The sequence below is a fragment of the Impatiens glandulifera genome, chromosome 5 (assembly GCF_907164915.1).
Source record: "Impatiens glandulifera chromosome 5, dImpGla2.1, whole genome shotgun sequence".
Taxonomy (NCBI): Eukaryota; Viridiplantae; Streptophyta; class Magnoliopsida; order Ericales; family Balsaminaceae; genus Impatiens; species Impatiens glandulifera.
In genome coordinates, this window is record NC_061866.1 from 54,376,400 (window position 1) to 54,397,041 (window position 20,642).

General features: G+C 35.1%; 2 protein-coding genes across 6 annotated transcripts; one reads left to right on the top strand and one right to left on the bottom strand.

Moving 5' to 3' along the window:
* The first annotated feature begins 215 nt into the window (after positions 1–215).
* On the top strand, positions 216–1,415 carry LOC124940468 (uncharacterized protein At5g39865-like). Its single transcript, XM_047480991.1, has one exon. The coding sequence runs from the start codon at positions 254–256 to the stop codon at positions 1,271–1,273; it is 1,020 nt and encodes a 339-aa protein (XP_047336947.1). The 5' UTR covers positions 216–253; the 3' UTR covers positions 1,274–1,415.
* Positions 1,416–1,526: 111 nt separating this feature from the next.
* Positions 1,527–20,425, bottom strand: LOC124937483 (transportin MOS14). 5 transcript variants are annotated; one of them, XM_047477750.1, is made up of 24 exons: positions 19,674–20,420; positions 19,058–19,156; positions 18,667–18,891; positions 18,422–18,541; positions 17,536–17,619; positions 17,392–17,451; positions 16,501–16,617; positions 16,301–16,362; positions 15,719–15,775; positions 14,840–14,963; positions 14,125–14,259; positions 12,550–12,630; positions 11,959–12,072; positions 11,701–11,780; positions 11,414–11,549; positions 9,967–10,116; positions 6,655–6,734; positions 6,125–6,312; positions 5,964–6,056; positions 4,078–4,265; positions 3,819–3,930; positions 3,517–3,674; positions 2,850–2,966; positions 1,527–2,062 (listed from the first exon to the last, which is right to left on the bottom strand). In XM_047477750.1, exons 1-24 carry the CDS (start codon positions 19,884–19,886, stop codon positions 1,820–1,822), a joined length of 3,036 nt encoding a protein of 1,011 aa, XP_047333706.1. In that variant the 5' UTR covers positions 19,887–20,420; the 3' UTR covers positions 1,527–1,819. The 5 variants fall into 5 exon arrangements, 4 of the variants coding, with proteins under 4 accessions (XP_047333706.1, XP_047333705.1, XP_047333704.1 ...); XM_047477749.1 differs by having other exon boundaries at positions 14,840–14,957; positions 16,501–16,629; XM_047477748.1 differs by having other exon boundaries at positions 16,501–16,629; positions 19,674–20,419.
* Positions 20,426–20,642: the final 217 nt, after the last annotated feature.

The window sequence follows — 20,642 nt, forward strand, 5'->3', positions numbered from 1 at the left end:
TAAATTTCAACATCATTTTTATTTTTTATAATTATATTTATGTTTAAATGAAAAAAGAAAAAATCTCAAATATTTTTTACTTTAAAGTTTGTTGTTTCTACTTTTCTAGTGTTGGACCGACCCCTGTCTGTAACAGTTGTCTCTTCTTCACTTTCTTTCTTCTTTTAAAATTTGAAATTTGAGAGTCCGTTCACACAACAACATTATAGTAATAATAGTAGAAGAAGAAAGAAGAAGAAAGAAGAAGAGAAGAATGGGGGGTTGCGTTTCGTCTGCTCTACTGATGAACCAACAACAACAACAAAAGGATTTCATGAGCAGGCAAATGGAAGGAAGAAACTCTTCTTCTCTGGGCCACCACATTGTCTGTCTCACTAGCTCCACCTATGGCCTTCTTTCTCTCGATCCTCCTAATTCCTCCGACGAAGACGACGACGAAAAACCCCCCGCACCACCCGAAATCATCAATTCATGGGAGCTCATGGCCGGCCTCGACCACCTAATAATCACCAACAACAAAGAAAGCAGCTTCCGGGGTTTTCCTCGGCCGAAGAAGCCATTGGTGGAGGAGGGTGAAGACGATGATGACGATGATAAGGAGAACTCAAATCCAAATAATAATAATAATAATAATAATAATAACAACGGGGTGCTAGAGAGATACTGCAGGAAGGTAATTGGGGGTGGACCAAAGGGGGGAGAGGAGAAAGTGGTGGTGTACACGACGTCGTTGGGAACAGTGAGGAAGACATTGGAGGAATGCAAGGCGGTGAAGGCGGTGTTGGAAGGTATGGGAGTGGCGTTTTGCGAGAGGGACATTTCAATGGACATCGGTTGGAGACAGGAGCTCACAGATCTCCTCCTCTTGTCCACCTCCTTCAACAACAACAACAACAATAGTAATAATAATAAAACTCCTACTCCACCTCGGGTATTCGTCAAAGGAATGTACTTGGGAGGGACCCAAGAGTTTATGACATTAGCCGAACAAGGCATCTTACCCCTTTTGCTCCAAGGTTTCCCCACCCCCCCTGCTTCTTCCTGCCACGGATGCGGAGGACTTAGGTTCCTCCCTTGCCTTTCCTGCAATGGAAGCTGCAAAATACTCCGGATCCAAGAACAACCCAGCATTATGGACCTTAAACAACAACAACATAATACTACAACAACAACCACCGGATCAAGAAGACCTACATCCACCACCACCCTGCAGGTCGTCCCATGTCCACACTGTAACGAGAATGGTTTGATGCTTTGCCCCATCTGTAACTAGCTATCTTCTTTCTTCTCCTTAAACTCAAATCACCTGTTTCAGTTGTTGAACAATGTACTACATCTTGTTGTTCTTACTGCTACGTAAAAACTTTAACAACAACAACAACCATCTTATCTGTCCATCCTCCTATTATTATTATTATTATTATAAACTAAATTGACACCATTCACACTTTTGTTTTCATTAGCTTGTTTTTTCAAAAATTGAAAAACTCCATCCATACTATCTTTTTTCATCACAACTTTCTCAATGCATTAAGAGCTGTGTCAATTTCATTTCCTTCCATAACAAGGTAAATGTCAATCAAACAAAGAAAAATAATCACATTATTGGCTTACAATATTATGCATACATGTACTAATCTTTTTGTTCAGCCACCACCACCACGGATTCTTTTTTTTCTTCCTTTTAAGCTAGCTAAGAAAAATGAACCATGTCCCAAAAATGGATGGGTTGCAGCTAGCAATAGAAAAGAGATTCATGGATGGATTGGTCTCTCAGCAATGATTGCATAAGTTGTTAGAATTAGGAGGAGGCTGGATATTAGGGTCTAGGGTTACGGTGAGTCTCGGCAAAGTCCCTAAGTAAAAGCTTGAGAAGCTTTCCTCTTTTCCCTTGCATATGGGCTGCTGCTGCCCCACCACCATTGTAATTGCTTTCATCAACACCACCACCACTTCGAGCTTCAACATAATCCCTGGCTGCTCCACCTAAAGCTTTCATCCATATTGGTACTAGAGTCCCTGCTTCCCCTTGCCTCAGGTACTCCTTTGGCAAACCCTGAACCTGTAGAGAGAGTCAGATTTTCATTCCATCTTTTATATATATATATAAAAGTAGACACTACTATACTAGACTCGTCTGATTATTAAGGGCTTAATGCGGTTAGTTCGATGTTACCAGTACATGCACTACATTTATCTATTAAGAAATAGCCACATATACAAAGAGAAAAAAATCAACAAATTAGAGAGGTGATATTTCACTCGTGTATAAGTGTCACTTCATGAGTGAGATACATGTAGTGCATGTACTAGTATACTAGACTCGTCTGATTATTAAGGGCTTAATGCAGTTAGTTCGATGTTACCAGTACATGCACTACATTTATCTATTAAGAAATAGCCACATATACAAAGAGAAAAAAATCAACAAATTAGAGAGGTGATATTTCACTCGTGTATAAGTGTCACTTCATGAGTGAGATACATGTAGCGCTTAATGCTAAGTGTCTTTTGCTTATACAAGAATAGAGGATTTTATAGAAAAAAATATAAAAAAACATTAATTTTATTAGCATCTAACCCTTCTATTTTATTTTTACTCCACCCCTTCTCTACAACATTCAAACACTTTTTGAGTGTTTTTAAATAAAAAGTTTGACCTTTTAAAAAAAATTAAAAAAACATTATAATAATTAAAACAACTAAAAACTCAAATAACTTTATTTTTAATCAAATAAGAATTATTTTTATAAACCAAGTAAAAATCTCAAATAAACCAACATCAACAAGCTCTATAACTAGTAATAATGGACCATTATCAGAAGAGAGAGAGAGTAGAGTGTTGTTACTGCAACAAGTAGCCACCCATGCAATGACTCCCAAGAAAGAATTGCTTTCCACACTGTTCTCTCTGTTAGACTGCATATTGCACCCAACTGCTGCAAGATAGTTGCACATTTATGAACCTGCCACCACCAAGGTGTATGAATGAAAGACTGATTGTCAGTTGTAATTTACATTTCCATTGAAACATATCTTCCTAGTTTATTATTATTATAATGTTATTTCTACCCACAAAATTTACTTAATTTACTTATTCTACTCTACGATCTCGTTTGAGCTTGTTTTACCAAAATCCTCCTCAAATATTATTTCTTTTCAATCATTCAATTCATCAACTAAATATTCTTTAACATTTTTGTAAAATTTAAATTATACAAAAGGATATTATAGTAATTCAACCCATTAAAAACCCAAATAATCTACTTTTTCATCAAACAATATTTTTTTCAAAAAACCCAAACAAAATCCCAAATAATCCAACATCAAACAAACTCTACCTTACAACAACAACTCTTCTACTTGTTGCTCTTCTAATGATTTCCTCTTCACACTAATAACCAACTTTTAAGCCCACTAGTATCCAACTCTCATAATAAACAGTAGAGAAAATCACAACAGTGAACTTCTTAATTTCTACTAGAAATAAACCTCAAGCATCTTGAAATTAATTACCCGTGACATTGCTGAAATGCCAAGCAAAGCATACACCATATTTGATATCAGTCCCTCCCCACTACAGGATAAGACCCGCACTGCCACAACATCAAATGGTTCTTCAAGGCCACATGACAAAGATCTGAACAAAGATAACAACCCAATCTCCAAGAAACCTACAAATCATCACATCAACATGCAAAAATTATAAATTTGTAAATCATCAACAAATCCTAGCATCATATCAACTTGCAATTTGAAGTGCAACAGGAAGAATAATTTGACAGTGTCTATGGAAAGCTTAGCATAGTGGTGCTTACAAGATATGTAAGCCATTGCTGATAATGCTGCTCCTCGGTGCATAGCGGTACAACATATAGTTGCCTTCTGAAAGGAAACCTCAAGCAGTGAACCAGAAGCTACTAAAACTTCCTGAAACAATGATAAATCTGTATAGTGGTTCAACTTCATATGCAAGTACTAATATCCAAAAGATGATTATCAGATATATCTGCAATCTTGGGAGGGATATGTGTAGAGGAAATTTATATAATAAAATTAGACACTTGGCAAACTAACCTTCGGAGAGCTACGGACAAATGTAAATGCAAAATTAGTGTATGCCTCCACAAGATCAGGCTCTTGGTCACATATATATGAAGAATTAATGGCCATTACTGATGCTGCATATGTAAATCTCTCAAAAGTACTGATAAATAAAGTTCTGTATTCCTCATTCCCACCAAATTCCTTAATGACAACAGAAGCTGAAAAGTTTATGTCAGGAAACAATACAATGAAAACTGAACACATAGGTGATTAATTTGAATTCTCAAGCATAATACACTAAAAAACAATTGTATGAAACAAGATCATCAGCTTTCACGGCTAGAAGGAGATTTTAGGGGTCATCAGCTACACATCATATATCTTATACTTGGTTGGATATTGAAGGCTTAGGAGTTAGAATTTGTACACAGGAATTAACTATAACATTCATGTCTGTAATCAATAAAATGAATTGAAGATAAAGGAAATCAATATGAACATTAAGAGCTATACGTGTGAAATTAATAATCAGTTTTATAGGTAGTTATACCTATTTATACAAGTGTAGGAACTGCTTTTCCTTAATTATAGTAAATCAGAATCCCTAAAATATCAAAACTAATATAATTTTAATTTTCTAAAATAACTCAACTAATTTATTCTAATATATACATAAATAAATTAGAGTAAAATAAAATAAATCTAGTTTGACTATTTCCACACTCCTCAAACTAGAGGGCATATTTTCCAAACCAAGACATGTGAGTGACTTGATTCAGCCCCAATGAGTGACTTTGAGGACAATCGACAACCAGATGGTTGATGTCAATACTCTCACAGAGAGGCGTCTGGAGTGTCTCCATGGTGGCGTCCCCTAGATTGACATAGTCGGCGTTTAAGTGTTGCAAAGATACGACAATGGAGTCTCTGAGGAGGTGATGCCGAAATTAAATGAGTGGTGAAGACAATGGTCAATGTCGAGACTCGAGGTGCGCGTGGAGTGTCTGCAGAGCGGTGTCCGCTAGATTGACAAATCAGCGTTGAAGAGGTACAACGGTGAAGATTCTGTAGAGGTGATGCCAAATCTTTAGTTGTTGATAAGTCGCCCGAGACTGAATTGGGTTGTTAATTTTTACAAAAGTCTGGCTTGCCTTGAATCTATATAAATGACCAAATAGAGTTCGCTCCCAACTAGATCGCTTCTAATTTTCACTCACATCCATCTAAACTATAAGGTTCTGATAACCTCTCACACTAGTAACTAAGAGCGACATGGTATAACGTCTTAAACAATGTTTATTCTGGTTCTGATGTTAAAGAATTTGAAGCTGTAAGCTGAAGATGAAAGACATACTAAACACACTAGCATTAATATACATAAGATGTGTTCGGCGGAGAGTCTAGAAAAACCATTATACAAGTGAAAGTAATGGCTAATAAAGAGTGCTAGTCAGGTGAGTCTCTTTGCACCGTTTTTTAGATATAGAAAACAATTAGAAGTGACTCTATGCCACTAGGTTTTTCTGCTCAACGAAACCACCAAAGGCTCTTGTCATGGTTGCAGTACATATCTTGAAGTCCTCTATGTGCTGACCAATCACAACACGGGTCCTTACAACATGTCAAATATTAAGGCCCGGGGACCATTCAAAAAATAAGCCTAAACTTGTTGCTAGAGTTTGTTGATTTGTTCAACAACCTGGACCTGAACTTGAATATATTTTAGTTTGACAAATTTTCTTGAGCCTTGGGGCATAGGATAATTATTCCACTTAAGTACGTGAGCCTTGGGGGCATAGAAGATAGGGATCCCTAGAAGATACTAAGGAATATTTAGTACTTAAAGAACACTATAAAGTGGTAATATCCAATAAACTTAAAGCTTACACATTCAAATGAACATGACATCAGCTAACCTGCTCTGATGTACCAATCATGGTTTTGGAATAATATGAAATTTGACAATAGACAATCTAGCGCTTTAGGCAACAATGTTCCCAAGTGTTGACCTGCAAACGAAAAAAGTAAGTTGCCACAGCTATAAAAAATAATATATTAATAATTAGCATATTGTTACCAGAGGAAAGAATTGCTTGTGATAGAGTCTTGCAGGCTGCCAAGGATAAACTCCCATTTTCCATATGTTTTGACCTAAAAAGCTTTTCAAGCATTGGCCAGAAAACTCCTAGCAAAGCGAGTGAAGTGTTGTCTGAAGTAGGACTAGTTGATAGAGGAACTGCCAAATGGCTAAATACGGATGCCATCCTAGAACAAGATCAGTTTTTTAGCATTTGTTGTCCAAGAAGATCAATAATGTATATTAATAGCATTTGTAGTTCAACGAAGATCAATAATGTAATATCAATAATTGGCTCAATGTAAACTCCAGATATATGTTATTCTAACGTAATATCGGGATTGAGTTTTAAATGTCTCTGGATCACTCAGAATCATAACGTATAGAGCAAGCTGATGTAAATGATAAACGGACCATAAGGCTGCAACTACAGAAGACTCTGAAGTGAATATCATTTTGAAGATGTTTACCCTAAAAATTGGGCCCAAAAAGTACCACAAATAACCAAATGATTGAACTTCAAAACAAACCTGTGCAAACCCCTTGTTGCAGCACCAACAACCAGTGTATAGTTAGCAGGATTCAGTATCGACGACTTTTCTTCGTCAATCTAAAAGAAGGATAAGTAAATATGATTGGATAATGAAGATAGATGAAAGCCTTAAATTACCAAAAGTTCTGGAGAACATAATTTTATTCGGTGAAATCCTAGCATTCATATAAATATTTCAAACCATGAACTTGCTGGACTATGTACGCAAATGAGTAGTTTTTTTATTCACAAAACAATGTCTTCCATGTGCATGGATAAGGAGGTTTCAGGCGCAAGCATGGAATTAAAGACAAGCGGAAATGTGTACAGAATAACCAACAAGACATCATACTGACAGCTGCAGGTGTAAAACAAGAACTCTTAAAATTTCACATATCATGATTGATTTTGATCATAAGATGTTATTCATTGCTTTCTACAACCCTCTGTTATAAACTAGTATAAAACAGACATAATACCATCAAGACTTTGTTGTTTGATATCATCAATGTTCCTCTAGTATGTTCTATACAAAATATCAATTGGTCAAAGGAAATATAATAGAACACATATATTCTTTCCTGCCACTATTCGTAAAATCATATATTCAAGTGGCCCGCCAATTGTGTAGTTGTTTCCAAATTACATCAATTGGGCGACCATGCCTTGTTTTAGTTTTTTTAAAAGTTCAACTTGTCATTAGAAAGGAAACGCAAGAAGCGATTCGAAGTATTACAGATTGAAGGGAGAAGAGAAACAAAAAGAATAGAGGGAAAAAAAAGGCACAAAGGAAGGCTAGCTAAATGCCAATAAGATTGAAAAATTATCATCCCATATAAAATCCCTTTTTTCGGATAGAAGCAAAAGCATGGATCGTGCCTTGTCTTAGTAGCACTCCCACGTCACTCAAGCACAAAGTTTCACCTAATATACCAGTTATCTAACTGTAGACACTCATTTTTTACCCCCAATTTATAATTTCAAATAATCTCGAGCCATCAAATTATTTTAGATTGCTAACCATGTCAATTTCCTCATAGGATACATGTTGCTTATTTGGAAGAACAGGATTATCCATGCTGCGTCCAAAAAGAGCAATTATGATGAGCGTATTTTTGGTAGAATAAATATCCTCTGAAATGAGGAACACCATTCACTGGACGATCAATTATCATTTCCAGAATCCAAATGACCCGACTCAACACATAACTAACAGATTGGGGATTTAACCCTTCTTCTCCAACTAGGAATCACCCATTTCCATACACTAGTCATATGCAACAAGAGGTGGATATCCCCCAGGCCTCTATGAGGTCCTGGGTTCGAGCCCGTCAGGCGGCAACTTCTGCGCCTGGTTAATTGGTTAAATATGTTTGCGGGCTATGTACTTAACCCGCGGGGATTAGTCGCACTCCATAGGAGCAGCGGAACCCAGCGTTCTTAAAAAAAAATAATAATAAATAAATAAAAAATAAATAAATAAATAAATAAATAAATAAATAAATAAATAAAATCAGGAGTCAAGAGTCTGCCTGGCCAACTGGGATAATTACCATGTGGTAGCCACACATAACATCAGAGTCAACAACTTAAGACATCGAAGATTGTGAAAGTTGCACTTGCATAATCAATATCAGGTCTTTCATGATTATTTTGGTTTTGTGATTCTCTTCCTAAAGCATAAATAGATCGGGAGGGTTTTGATACGTTTGTATTATACGATATGATATCAGGTTTTTATTTTCCCCCATAATGTTCAAACGTTTCTTGCGTTTTTTTCAATAAAGTTGACCTTTACAAAACAAAACAAAACAAAAAACGATATGATATAGGTGTTTGTGGGATTTATATGCCCTGACTCTAGTTAATGACTTAGCTACCTATACGATATTTTAACCAATTAATAGGGTATTTAATGGATCATAGCTTGATGATATTGTTTTCACCAATTCAATTAAGACTTAAGCATCTCAAATGTTCTCACACGAATAGAACGCTGGTAAAAGATGATATGTTGCTCAACTAGCACATGACGAGTCTTCCAAGTTAAGAGAATGTGGCCACCTTTTGCCAGTATCTTCTATAGCATTGGGAAAATGTTTGTGGAAATGTCACTCATAACCAGAGAGTAGAACATAGTAGCAAAATATAAACATGGCCTCAGCAACGTTTTGATGATAATTTAAATACAATCATACTATTCTTGTTATGACAAGAATGGATGCGCTTTTCTTTTTCTCTTTTGCGACTAGGGTATAGTCCCTATAAGAGGCCAATAAAACATTACGGCCACGACACTCACTTAAATCAAGGTGTTCTTAGTGAGAAACGAACATGATACCTTAGTTTATTAGGCTAATACTCTTTCCACTTGAACTACACTGGGTGGGTGACAAGAATGAACTTAACATAGTGGAATTACCAAATGAAGGTGATGATGTTTCTAGAGACTAGAGAGTTGTTGAAAAATCAATAATGCAATAAGCTTTGCATTAGCACATGAAGATGGAAAAAACAATAATCCTTAGTATTGGTGTAACTTTCTTGCACTCAATATGTTACTTTGTTTATACTCTAACACATTGCTTTGTTGTCATTTCTTTACTTTTATTGTGTTCAATGTCCTTTATATATCACACATTTATCATGTAAATCATAAGTCAATATTTTGAATAATATTGTCACTTTCACTCTCAATCTTAAAAGCTCAACATTTTACCGTTCCAGATGGAAAAGAGAGATATAATACAAAGGTTTAGTCAAAATACAATTTGAAGGATTTTGTAGATTCATTACCCAATACATAGAGGCAGAACACCTAAGCTCTAAAACTTGAAAAACAAGAATTTGAATACAAATTATTTGTGGAAACAAATCAATTCTGGCAATGCAGAAGACTAGAAGGACCAACAAAAATCCAATATTGCAGTGATTCTAAGCTTTGCTTAAGAAATGCTATCAAGGTGTAATTCATGATCAAATCCCAGAAGACAGAGAATATAAACAACTATGCCTTCATAGATGAAACCAAGCAACTGGTATGATCATCCTCACACCATTCATTTTGATATTTAAGATATTAGACATGTACAATCCTCCACTGGAGTGATCTTTATTGGATGCTACTATGAATCATCAAATAATAGATGGGAACAATTTAAAGTCAGATTAACAAGACCCCAACAATAGTATAATATAATATTTTCCCCCAAAAATAAAAACAATAGTATAATACTTCCCCTTGATTATGCTCTCTAGCATCTCTTGATTTTTAGTATTGCAAGGAAGAAAAGATGTGAGAGATACTTACGAGTTCACCTATAGCTTCATAAGTAGAGGAAAGTAATTTGGTTAACAAGTTGATCTTTATCTCCTTGTTCGGGACATTGCTAACTATTAGAATAATTGCACCAATAACTTCCTCCTCGCATTCTAGAGGTAAATGCTTCTTCTTCAATTCCTTACATTGGAAAGACAAAAAGTTGTTGATGGATATTGAGGAATGAAATGTATAAGTTACAATGTTCAAAATGAAATAGTCTTGCAAGATATAGGGAGCACGGAGATGGCAGTCTAATACTCACAAGACACATGATTTAAAAAATATATTAATGGAGAACCAAGAAACATCATATGTAGTAAAAGACCATGCATTCTCAGAGTAAATAATCATGGTCAGCTAAACCAATTTTGCTTGAAAACCAAAAGATGATAACATCATGATACTTTCTCAAATCGCAAACAAGTAGCAAGTAAAAGGAAACAAAGACGAGGAAAATAATCACGGATATTTTATGTTTAAGGTCCGTCTGTAGGAGTACAAGCTATATAAAGTACAAGTTGTATGGGGATATAAATTGTAGGCAGTATAAATTATTGTTGTTTGGTTTATAGTATAATAAAGAATATAATTTGATGTTTAGTAAATGGTATTTTCTAATACGTATTTATTTTAATATTATTAAATAGCCTTTATTTTATTTGGTATTAGCTGTTATAATATTTAAATTAGCAAAATGTACAATTTTAATTATATATACATTTATAACTGATATTTTGTTGTTATTAGTATTTTCATTTTGTTATTTTATTAACTATTATCATTATAATATTAATGTTATTAGTATTTTTTATTGTATTTTTAATTATTTGTTTATATTATTGTATATGTTTTTCGGTTTAAGCAAAATGAAATATTATTGTATATGAACTTATTGGCATTTAGTCTTTTTCTTCTCCTTCTGTTCTTTTGTTTTTGTTTCTCTTCTCCTTCATCTGTAATTCACTAAACGCATCTTGCATTTTACTTTCAATGAAAAGTTGATCTTTTTAAAAAAAAAATGGAATATTATTGTATATGTAAAGTAAACTTCAAGATGTATATATATTATTTATTTAATTACATAATGTCCTACTTTTAAATTTCTTTATTTATAATTATGTATTATTTATATTATTATTTTACTTAATTATGTAGCAGGGTAGGAATCATTTAAGTGAAAAAGTATTCATTTTTTAATACAGTTTAGCGTAAGGATAAAATGGGTCATTAATTGTTTTCTGTTATTGTAATAGGAGGGATATGTACATGTTTATACCTCCTCAAGGGTATAAGTTGTACTATTTTTTTTACTATTGGGATAGTACTAATATCAACCAAACACCCTTTTATATTTACTGTAGATACAGTTATATTGTCCCTATAGTCTTGTACTACGGACCATAAAAATAAGATGCTTCCTTAAAAAGTAACTCACCTCGCCTAACCATATCAAAATTTCCAAACTAGATGGCTCATACATTTCAGCAGAAGCATCTTCACAGAGTTTATGCAGAGCAGATGCACAAGCATTGGAAGAAAGAGGCTCAAGAATCCCACCAGCAAGAAACAATCTGAAAGAAGAAAAGTTAACCACTTAACGTAGGACCATTGAAGAACAGTGTGTTCACTTAACGTAGGACCATTGAAGAACAGTGAACACATTAGCTTTGAAGTGCAATTACAGAATTATTAATATTTCAAACAGTAGCGTTGGTGCCTTACAGTAAGGGTCTAACATTGGATTGGCAAGTAGATAAACATTTGGAATAGGATCCCACCACCTCTGCAAGAGATCTGTATACCTAAATAAAGGATACAACCATCCAGAAAATGAAACAAGAAAGATTAGCAAAACAAATCAAGTGAAACAGAATGTCAAGCATAAATAGCCTTATATTAAAGCCATAGAATCAAATCACTATTCCTTATGGAGGAAAATGTAAAAAACAAAGGAACTTAAATGTGCAATGTATAACCTACGATGAGCATGAAGCCTATGAGCTCGTCAGGAGTCCTAGTTGACAAGACAGCGATCAAGTTCATAACCATGGAGAGATCAAAAGCCTGACATTCACATAGTACAACATCTGCAACCTGTGACAAGGTATTAGCTCAGAATTAATGATGAAAATAATGATATGGTTAACTATTCTTAAATGTGTACCCAATTACCAGTACCATACTACAGCAATACTATTTTTTTAATGATAGATGTAGGTTATGGCTCTATTAGACGGTTATCATTACTGAAGAAAGCGGGACAATGGCATAACAAAAACAGTCACACACGCTATATAAACCTGTCCTTTATTTCAATAAGATCCCTACAAACGTAGCGATCTTTAATTTCAAAACAATGAATGAAATTGGTCCATGCTCATATTATCACAGCCCGAACCCAGCTTACAGGAACAATAGATGACATAGGCTCAAGTTGAGATAAAATAGATATATAACTTCTAAGCATGAAAAATATTCAAATATCCTTAGCAAGTAAATAAATTTCAGATTTACAAGTTTAAGCCTGCTCTGCAACATGTGTAAAATTTCCAGTCAAATGAGGCTCCATACCACATTAAGAGCGAACATTCTAACTTCCACCTCCTTCCAAGGAATTTGCAACATTGAGAAACTCCAATCACCAACGAAAATCTGAAGAAACATTAGAAGCCTTATACCAAGAAAAAAAGTTTCTGAAACAGCAAGCAAACACAATGAATTTGTATAAACTTTAATATTAAGTTCTTAGGCAGACAGTAATATTGTCAAGAGTTACTGGTGCCAGCACTTTATTCTCCTCAAAAAAGTCATGAAAAAACTTGACACGATCACTAGAGACTTTGTTTGGAGAAATTGTGGTAGAGGCAGCAAAAAAGTTAAGTGGACACAGGTGTGCAAGCCAAAACGAGAAGGGGAAATCGGAATTAAAAGCCTTGAAGAATGGAATAAAGCACATACCATCAAGCAACTCTGGGCCATTTTGGAGAGACATGATGCACTGTGGATCAAGTGGGTTCACTCCAGATTCATAAAAGAGGACTTCTGGCTCTGGATGTCGTGGTTACTCAAGAAGATCATCAGAACAAGAGAGATAGCTCACAACATGATTGAATACAAGGCTGGAGACGGAAAGAACACTCTTTTTTGGCTTGACCCATGGTTCAAGAATAGACCGATCATTCTCTAGACTGAATTTCTGAATGCTAGGATCAGACACAGGGACAAGCGTCTGAGTGTCAGAGAGGTTCGTGAGGGCAAGCGTCGTGAAATCCTTCGACAGACTAGCGAGGGAATCAGGATCTTGTCAAAGCTTGAAGCTATGTACATGGTTGACAACAGAGAAAAATATGGATTTGTAAAGCCGAAGAATACAAGTATAGCTTGGAATGGAATTAGAGAGAAAAGCCCAAAGTTAATTGGTGGAGAGTGGTATAGCTTCCATCAAAAATCTCGTTTTTTGGTTGGGAAGCTATTAATGGAGGAGTATTGACAACTAACAAACTGAAAAAGAAAGGATTTCATCTCGCTAGCAGATGCAACATTTGTTTGAAGAGTGAAGAATCCATTGATCACATTCTTCTACATTGTGACCTTGCCAAGAGCATGTGGACTCTTCTGCAGAACCTTCTTCAATTTCAATGGGATACACCATCAAAATTCGTTGATTTATGGGTCAAATGGATTGAATTGTGTTCTAGCAATAAATCGCGGACGACTGGAAACCAATTCCCCTCATCATGTGGTGGACAGTCTGGAAAGAAAGAAATAGAAGAATTTTCGAATGGAAAAGTTATGGATACGGGCGTCTCAAAAGGTTTATGTTACACGCGTTCGCCTCAATCCGAAAAAGAGGGGCTTGTACGGGATGGGAATTTTTTGATCTTATTGGCATTTAAAATTTTATGTTGTTTTCTTATTTATTGTTTTGTTTTTTACTTCCCTTTTGTAACGTTTGAATGCATCTTGCATTCTATTTAATAAAAGTTGACATTTTTCAAAAAAAAAAAATGTTTCTACCCTTTTCCATTGAGATTTATATAAAATGACTTTTCCATTGAGATTTATATAAAATGACGTAAGTTGCTTCCTCAATATATATATAGGAGAAATATAGCATAAACAAGAAAGTTGTTGTATGATAAGCACCTTTTGTATAAATGTAGATGATCGTAAAAGCTGACAAATATCAACAAAAAGCTCCACCAAGTTGATCCTAAATTGAGAAAGACCATCAGGCAGCTCTACAGTACCCTTCTTGATATTCAAGGTAGAATCATTCACCTGTCAAATATGGATTTAAATTAAGAAATTTAAGGGGGGTAAACATAATATGTTTATCTGCTTAGTTGTGGTAGTTGGGGACACTCCTTAAATAAAAAGCATCAGCATCATAATGAGAGAACATAACTGTTAACTTTGGAGTATTTAGTTTCTGCTAGAATATAAATCAAATAATATTCCATAAACAAGGGACTTGATTAGATTAAGAGAATTTAATTAGATTTAAGTTACTTGACACCTGTTTTTATGCAATCAAAATTCCACAAACAGAGATTAAATGCCCATTGTAATCAATAAGGGTCTTGTGAAAAAAACAAACCAAGGTCCTTTTAATAGCAAATAGGTTGGAAAACAAATCCAGTGATAGTTAAAAGCTATCATATCTAAACCCATTTGCTCCTATACCTCTGTGTTCAATTGCATCCACATAAATGCAAGTGGGGTAATAATATGGCAAAGCAAGAGGGGGCATATTTTGTAGAAAAAGTCTTTAACCACAAAACCGGTTCTTGTATACAAGAACATGAATACATGATTTGCATTGCTTATTCAAAGACAGACACCACAAAGGCATGTATACCTGGGCCCGCAATAGAAGGGCATCAAGTAATGCTGAGAACACAGAAAAAAATGTGTCTTCAGCAACCTTCCTATTGCTTACAGAATCCAAATTGAGGGCAAGAATAGAGCTTGTAAGGCTGCACCTGAAGAGTAAATGGATTAGGAAAGACAATAGAACATTGACTCAGTTTTAAAAACACATAGAAAGATCGAAATTGGAGAATAATTACAATGTAAAGAATTATAGATATTACATATTTCTTGGTAACATTTTGGCAACAAAATTTCGATCTTGAACTATCTAGTGCATAAGCTTATTAAACAAAGTCTAAATATCAATGTCAAATACATAAAAGCATTCAAAAAAACTAAGCACCACATAGGTATATATATGTGCTACCACAGTAATCTAATGCTTAAAATGATAAAGAAATATTGGATCACTAGTGGAAATAAAATAAAGCATGCTCCTCTATTGGCTCATTTTGAAGGAACCTAAAATGGCATTTTCATCTCTAAAACTTTATATTAAAGTTATCTGTACTAACAATTTCTCAAATTCAAATTAAAGTACTCACATGCAAGCATATTACGCTCCGCCAGCCCTATTAGCAACCGTTTCCATATGGGTATATGTGCACAAAAAACATACTTTTTTTTCTTTTTGAGAAAGGATAAAATTTTCATTAAAGACAAGATTCAATTAGTACAAAACAAGTTGAAAGAGAAATGAAACAAAGTCAAAGAAAAATTAGATTCCAATAAGATCAAGGAAGTCTCATCTGTTGCACAAACACATACATATATTTATACATAGACAAACAGAAGCTTGTATGCTCATTCATTCAAGAACTCGCATACTCTAGAACATCTGCAGCAATAAGCCAATAAAGCATACCAGAACTGCAGTGTTGAATCAGCAATTTCCCATGCTTCAGTTGGATATGCTACACAACTGCCAAAATAGCAGCATCTCAGATTTAGAACAGCTTTTTTGCTCAAAAAATGTCATTAAATAATTAATCTACTCACAAATGCATATTATTCTGAAAGGTAGACAGTTATACATCTATGCAAAAGTAGTTAAGATAAAAATAAAAAATAGCCAGATGCTGACTGTTTATAACCCATGCTCAGACATCTCTAAGTGCTTACACAACCATCCTCCTGCTAAATATGCTTTCTAAATGTCATCTTTGAACCTTTTTTTTAAGAGAACCCTGATACACAAGTAGATTATAAGCAACAATATACAAGTTTGAGACATCACATTCTCATGTTTACTCTGTGAGCATGAAAGAACAAAAGAGGGGGACATGCACTGGATGAGATTATTATGATCTCATAGGAATTTAACTTCCCTGTCCTTTTGGAGTTTTGATTTGTTTTGTTTTCTTGTAATGTAATCCGAACGTTTTTCCTGTTCTTCCTCCTTTATTTATATTAATGAAAAGTTGACCTACTTAAAAAAAAAGCTTACCTCAGTAGGGCGTCTGCCAACAGAAGTCCTTCAGCATTTGTTTCTACAATCAGACACAGTGCCTAGAGTACAGTAATCAACCAGGAAAAAGTCAGTGTTAAAAATTCTGAGATTTTCTTATAGATTTATCTGCACAAGACGACTGAATGATTTGAGACATACACCAAACATTATAATTCATAAAAACTTAAATCACTTACAGCCTGACCAATTTCTGACATCAAGCGTGCAAGACCACCAATCATTTTCTCATCACCATTAGTGAGAGCTGGGCAGAGAAGTACTTCTTTAATGAACCCTACTCTGCATAATAATACCTGTGATACCCCCTAGTATAGCCAGGTAAATTAATTAGATGAGATATCACACTTCAATAAAATTTGTTATCATAAAATATAAAGAAAGTGCAACATTATCAGGGAATATTTGGTGGAAACTCAATCTACATTTAATGTATTGCTCCAAGGGGTTCTCTTTCAAACAAAGGGATTCACTTTACTGTTAATAAACCTAAATGAAAAAGTAATGTTAATATTGATTAACTTGCCCTAGAATTTATTAGAAATAGACATTCTGCATGGCCTTTAACTGAGAGTCATTGAGGTTCTGGAATGGAATGGTTTGATTCGTTGGCCATCCTGAATTACCTTCAGTTGAGAGTCATTGGAGCCTCATTTTTTTGTGGTGTTGGTGGTCAAGGGAAAGTGGGGTGGATAGGCCCATTGTAATTTTTTTACTAGAACTCTTAGAACCCCCCCCCCCCCCCCCCCCCCCCCCCCCCCCCCCTTTTTTTATTTGTTACAAGGGCACATAAAATATGAGGGTTGTCTGAAGCAAATGCAATATGAAAAAAGAAGGCTCTATATAAAGGTTTGAGTGGAATTGCCTTTACATTATGGAACCAAAAAAATCTAAACAAGATAATGATGTGACAACAGTACCTCGTCATATACTGGAAAAGTTGCCAACAAATGTAAGTTGTTTTTCCAGAATATACATAATGTCTAGAGATACAAGGTTACACTACAATCTTGCAGTCGCAATAAATCCAGAGAGTAGCAATGCAAGAATTCAAATTAAAAGGAAAATACCTCATGTCGACCCATAAGCTCCACAAGTACTTCAATGGCCAAATCAAAGGAAAGTGGAGCCTACATCATTAGAAAAATAACTTATTGCATTATGCAGTCAAGGAAGAAGGTTAAGATTACTACAATAAATCGATGAAAGACAACCTGCAAAGAGTTGAAAACAAAATTTAGCAGCGGATGTGTTGACAATGAATCAATGGGAACCTTTGAAAAGCATCCAACCCGAACCTGAATGCATTGTGGCATGGCTAATAAGAAAAACTAAAATTGTTCTTAATCACAGAAATTTCCTCATGAAAGTAAGCAGAACAATCTCAAAAAGTTGATTTTTTAAGTCCTAACTTATAGATAATACATGAAAGAAATACCCCATTGAAGGAGGAATAGATGAACATAGCCACTCATGAAAAAATATTTTGCGACTCGTTTTTGTGACATTTCCATCCCTTCCAACAACTCCTCTACTCACATTCCCTAGTGCTATAAAATCTTTTGAAAAATGTCGACGCAAGTTGCGTTGAAAAGTTGCGCTTGACAGTTTAATGATACAAGAGATACCAGAACATTTATATCATGTACACATGGGAAGATTTAAAATATGATTGCGTTTAATTTAAAAATATGATTGTAATACAATGATGCTAACATCATTGAAGTATGAAATGGAAGCTGCTGATAATGTAACAAGAAGGCACTCATACTCCATGGCATATCATCATGAAAGGGGGAGTTTTGGATTACAACCTATATCCTATAAACACATGTAGACAGCAGGAAAGGATTACTTCAAACGAGGAAGACGAAAACAAACAACCGTGCAGAATATACTGTAGCAGAAAACTAGTTGAGGAATTGAAGAGGTTGTGAAAGGATAATTGATATTTTAATTAAACTTGACTCGCTAAATGCACCAGTAAATGCTTTAACTATACTTCTTACCCAACAAGGCACGTTCTTCGTTTTGGGAGTCTAGGCAATTCTAACAACAGATTATAACTCCAACAATAGCTTATCATCGTAATTATCTTACCCAACTCAATAAGCAACGCAATATTTTTCTGTCCCTCTCCTTGAGGTGGATGCTGCTATCAACAATATTCTCAGATTGCTGTAGCAGAAATTGGAGAACCATCGAGGTGCATGAAAGAAGCTGCTTCAAAAAAACAACATGCATATACATTTGATTAACATCAATGTCCTTTGACATGATGCAATGACAAAGACGATAAGAAACATAAATTTTAAAATACATTTAATAGAAAGATTGCTCAAAACCTCTTGCTGGTACTCGCTTCGGCGAGATGAATTTATACTGCAACTGTTAGTTTGGTCCTCTACAACTTCAGGAAGTACAGTCAGCATTTCCAAAATAGCATTATTACCACCCTCCTGTCTCTGCAAATTTTGTAGGCTGTAGAAAAGCTGCTCTATCGGCTTGCTGTGCTCTCCGGAATGAAGAAGTATAAGAGTTGAGAGTGCGAGACAGATTTGTGTTAAGAGCTGTCACAGAATATATATGAGGAGCATATTTTGTGTTCTACAACATTCAATAATAAAATAGAATAATTTCACATTGACTAAAAGAATTATATTTTCAGAAAAGATGGCATAAATTCAGAACACATCACAGGACTGGTAGTTTCAGTGGTGACAAAAGATGATGCACCTGTGGAGGGCCAGAATTAAATCTTTTAGCAGCTAAAAGTAAAGAATTGAGCAAAGTATCTTTGGCTCCAATCTGCAAGTAACATCCTTCAGATTGGATCTGTAAAATGACAAATAAAAAAAATAAAAAAATTGAGATGTCAGGTAAAATACAAACATCTTGGCTTAGACCAACACACTCTGAGAATAACTGGATATTATGATGGTTTGAGATGGATAACATTTTGCTTAAGCAAGGAATTGTCCACACGATTATGTCAGCATCATTTTCTTCAAAGAGAATGAATGAACCCCATAAGATGTTTGTTGGAATTTTGGGAGAATAAAGAGCTGAATTTTTGTTTGTAAAATAATGAAGCATATACACTCGTGATAGCTTGCAACTTGTCCAGTAGAGCACTATATTTAATCAAGCGCCCACACATCCCAGACTCGTAGTCATTAAAACCCACAACATAAATAGTCCATTTTCCCCTTTAGATGAAATATAAATATCGTACTTTCACTCGTTGAACAAAAAATTCTAGTGGTTTCCATATAAATGATTTAATATTATTGTTCATGGGTTTTCAGTGTCATGACAGAAAAATGAACTCTACTCGTTCCAGTATAGGTACCTTTCTTTTGAGAATCTGAGCGGCGAAAAATTCAACCTCAAAGTCATTTATAATTGGTGGCTGATCTGATGCAAGGATTGAAGTAGCAACCTCCCAAGCTACGTCTGTCTGCTGAAACTGAACCAGCCATTGATTTGCAGCAACGCGGTTGCAGGATTGAGAATCATGGTTGAGGATGTGAACTGCCTGTGCCACCTTAAATTGCAGCTCCATATATATATATATATATATATATATATATTTCCCTGTTTGTTCAAATCCTCAATAGACTGAAGTATATCACAGACTGGAACAACTGAACAATAATGAGGAGGCCAAGCTCCATATTTCACTATATGCTCAATTACTCAGTGGATTAAAGTAAAATCAGAGACTGGAACAGGAAAATAATTGAGTGAGGGCCACTAGAATCAGAATATTTTGAGGACTGCCTCCTCACCGCTATTTCTGCACAACTCCATGGCTTTGTCGGCAGTTGTTTCCGGTGAACCGCCTGATGGATTGCATGCGCCGGAGAATGCTCTAATAAATAATCGGAGCAAAATTCCTTACAAGGGATCCGTACGTGTTCTGGTATAGTCGGACCAGGATAAGCTGATTCTGCAATTGATTGTGCTGAGTGGTTGGTTGGCTGAGGAGGTAACTCGGGTGAAAATTTAAGAGTTCTCTTTCCTCTCTTCTTTCGACAAGCGGCGATTGTAGCACTTACGCACTTACGCTTTTTGTTTAAGTATAATAATTTTATATATTTCAGGTTCAGCAACCATTTCGAAGGATTTTTCAAGATCTTATAGGATCATCATTTGAAAGCCCACTAAGGTTAGAGCATTAATACTTAGCTGGGCACTGATTTTTGTATACTCGGGAAAGGGAATGAGAATGAATTTCGATGTTTGATGTTTGATCGGTGGTTTTAATTGCAGATTTAATTTTCGGATACTCAGGATTAATCTGATCCTCTCTAAATTA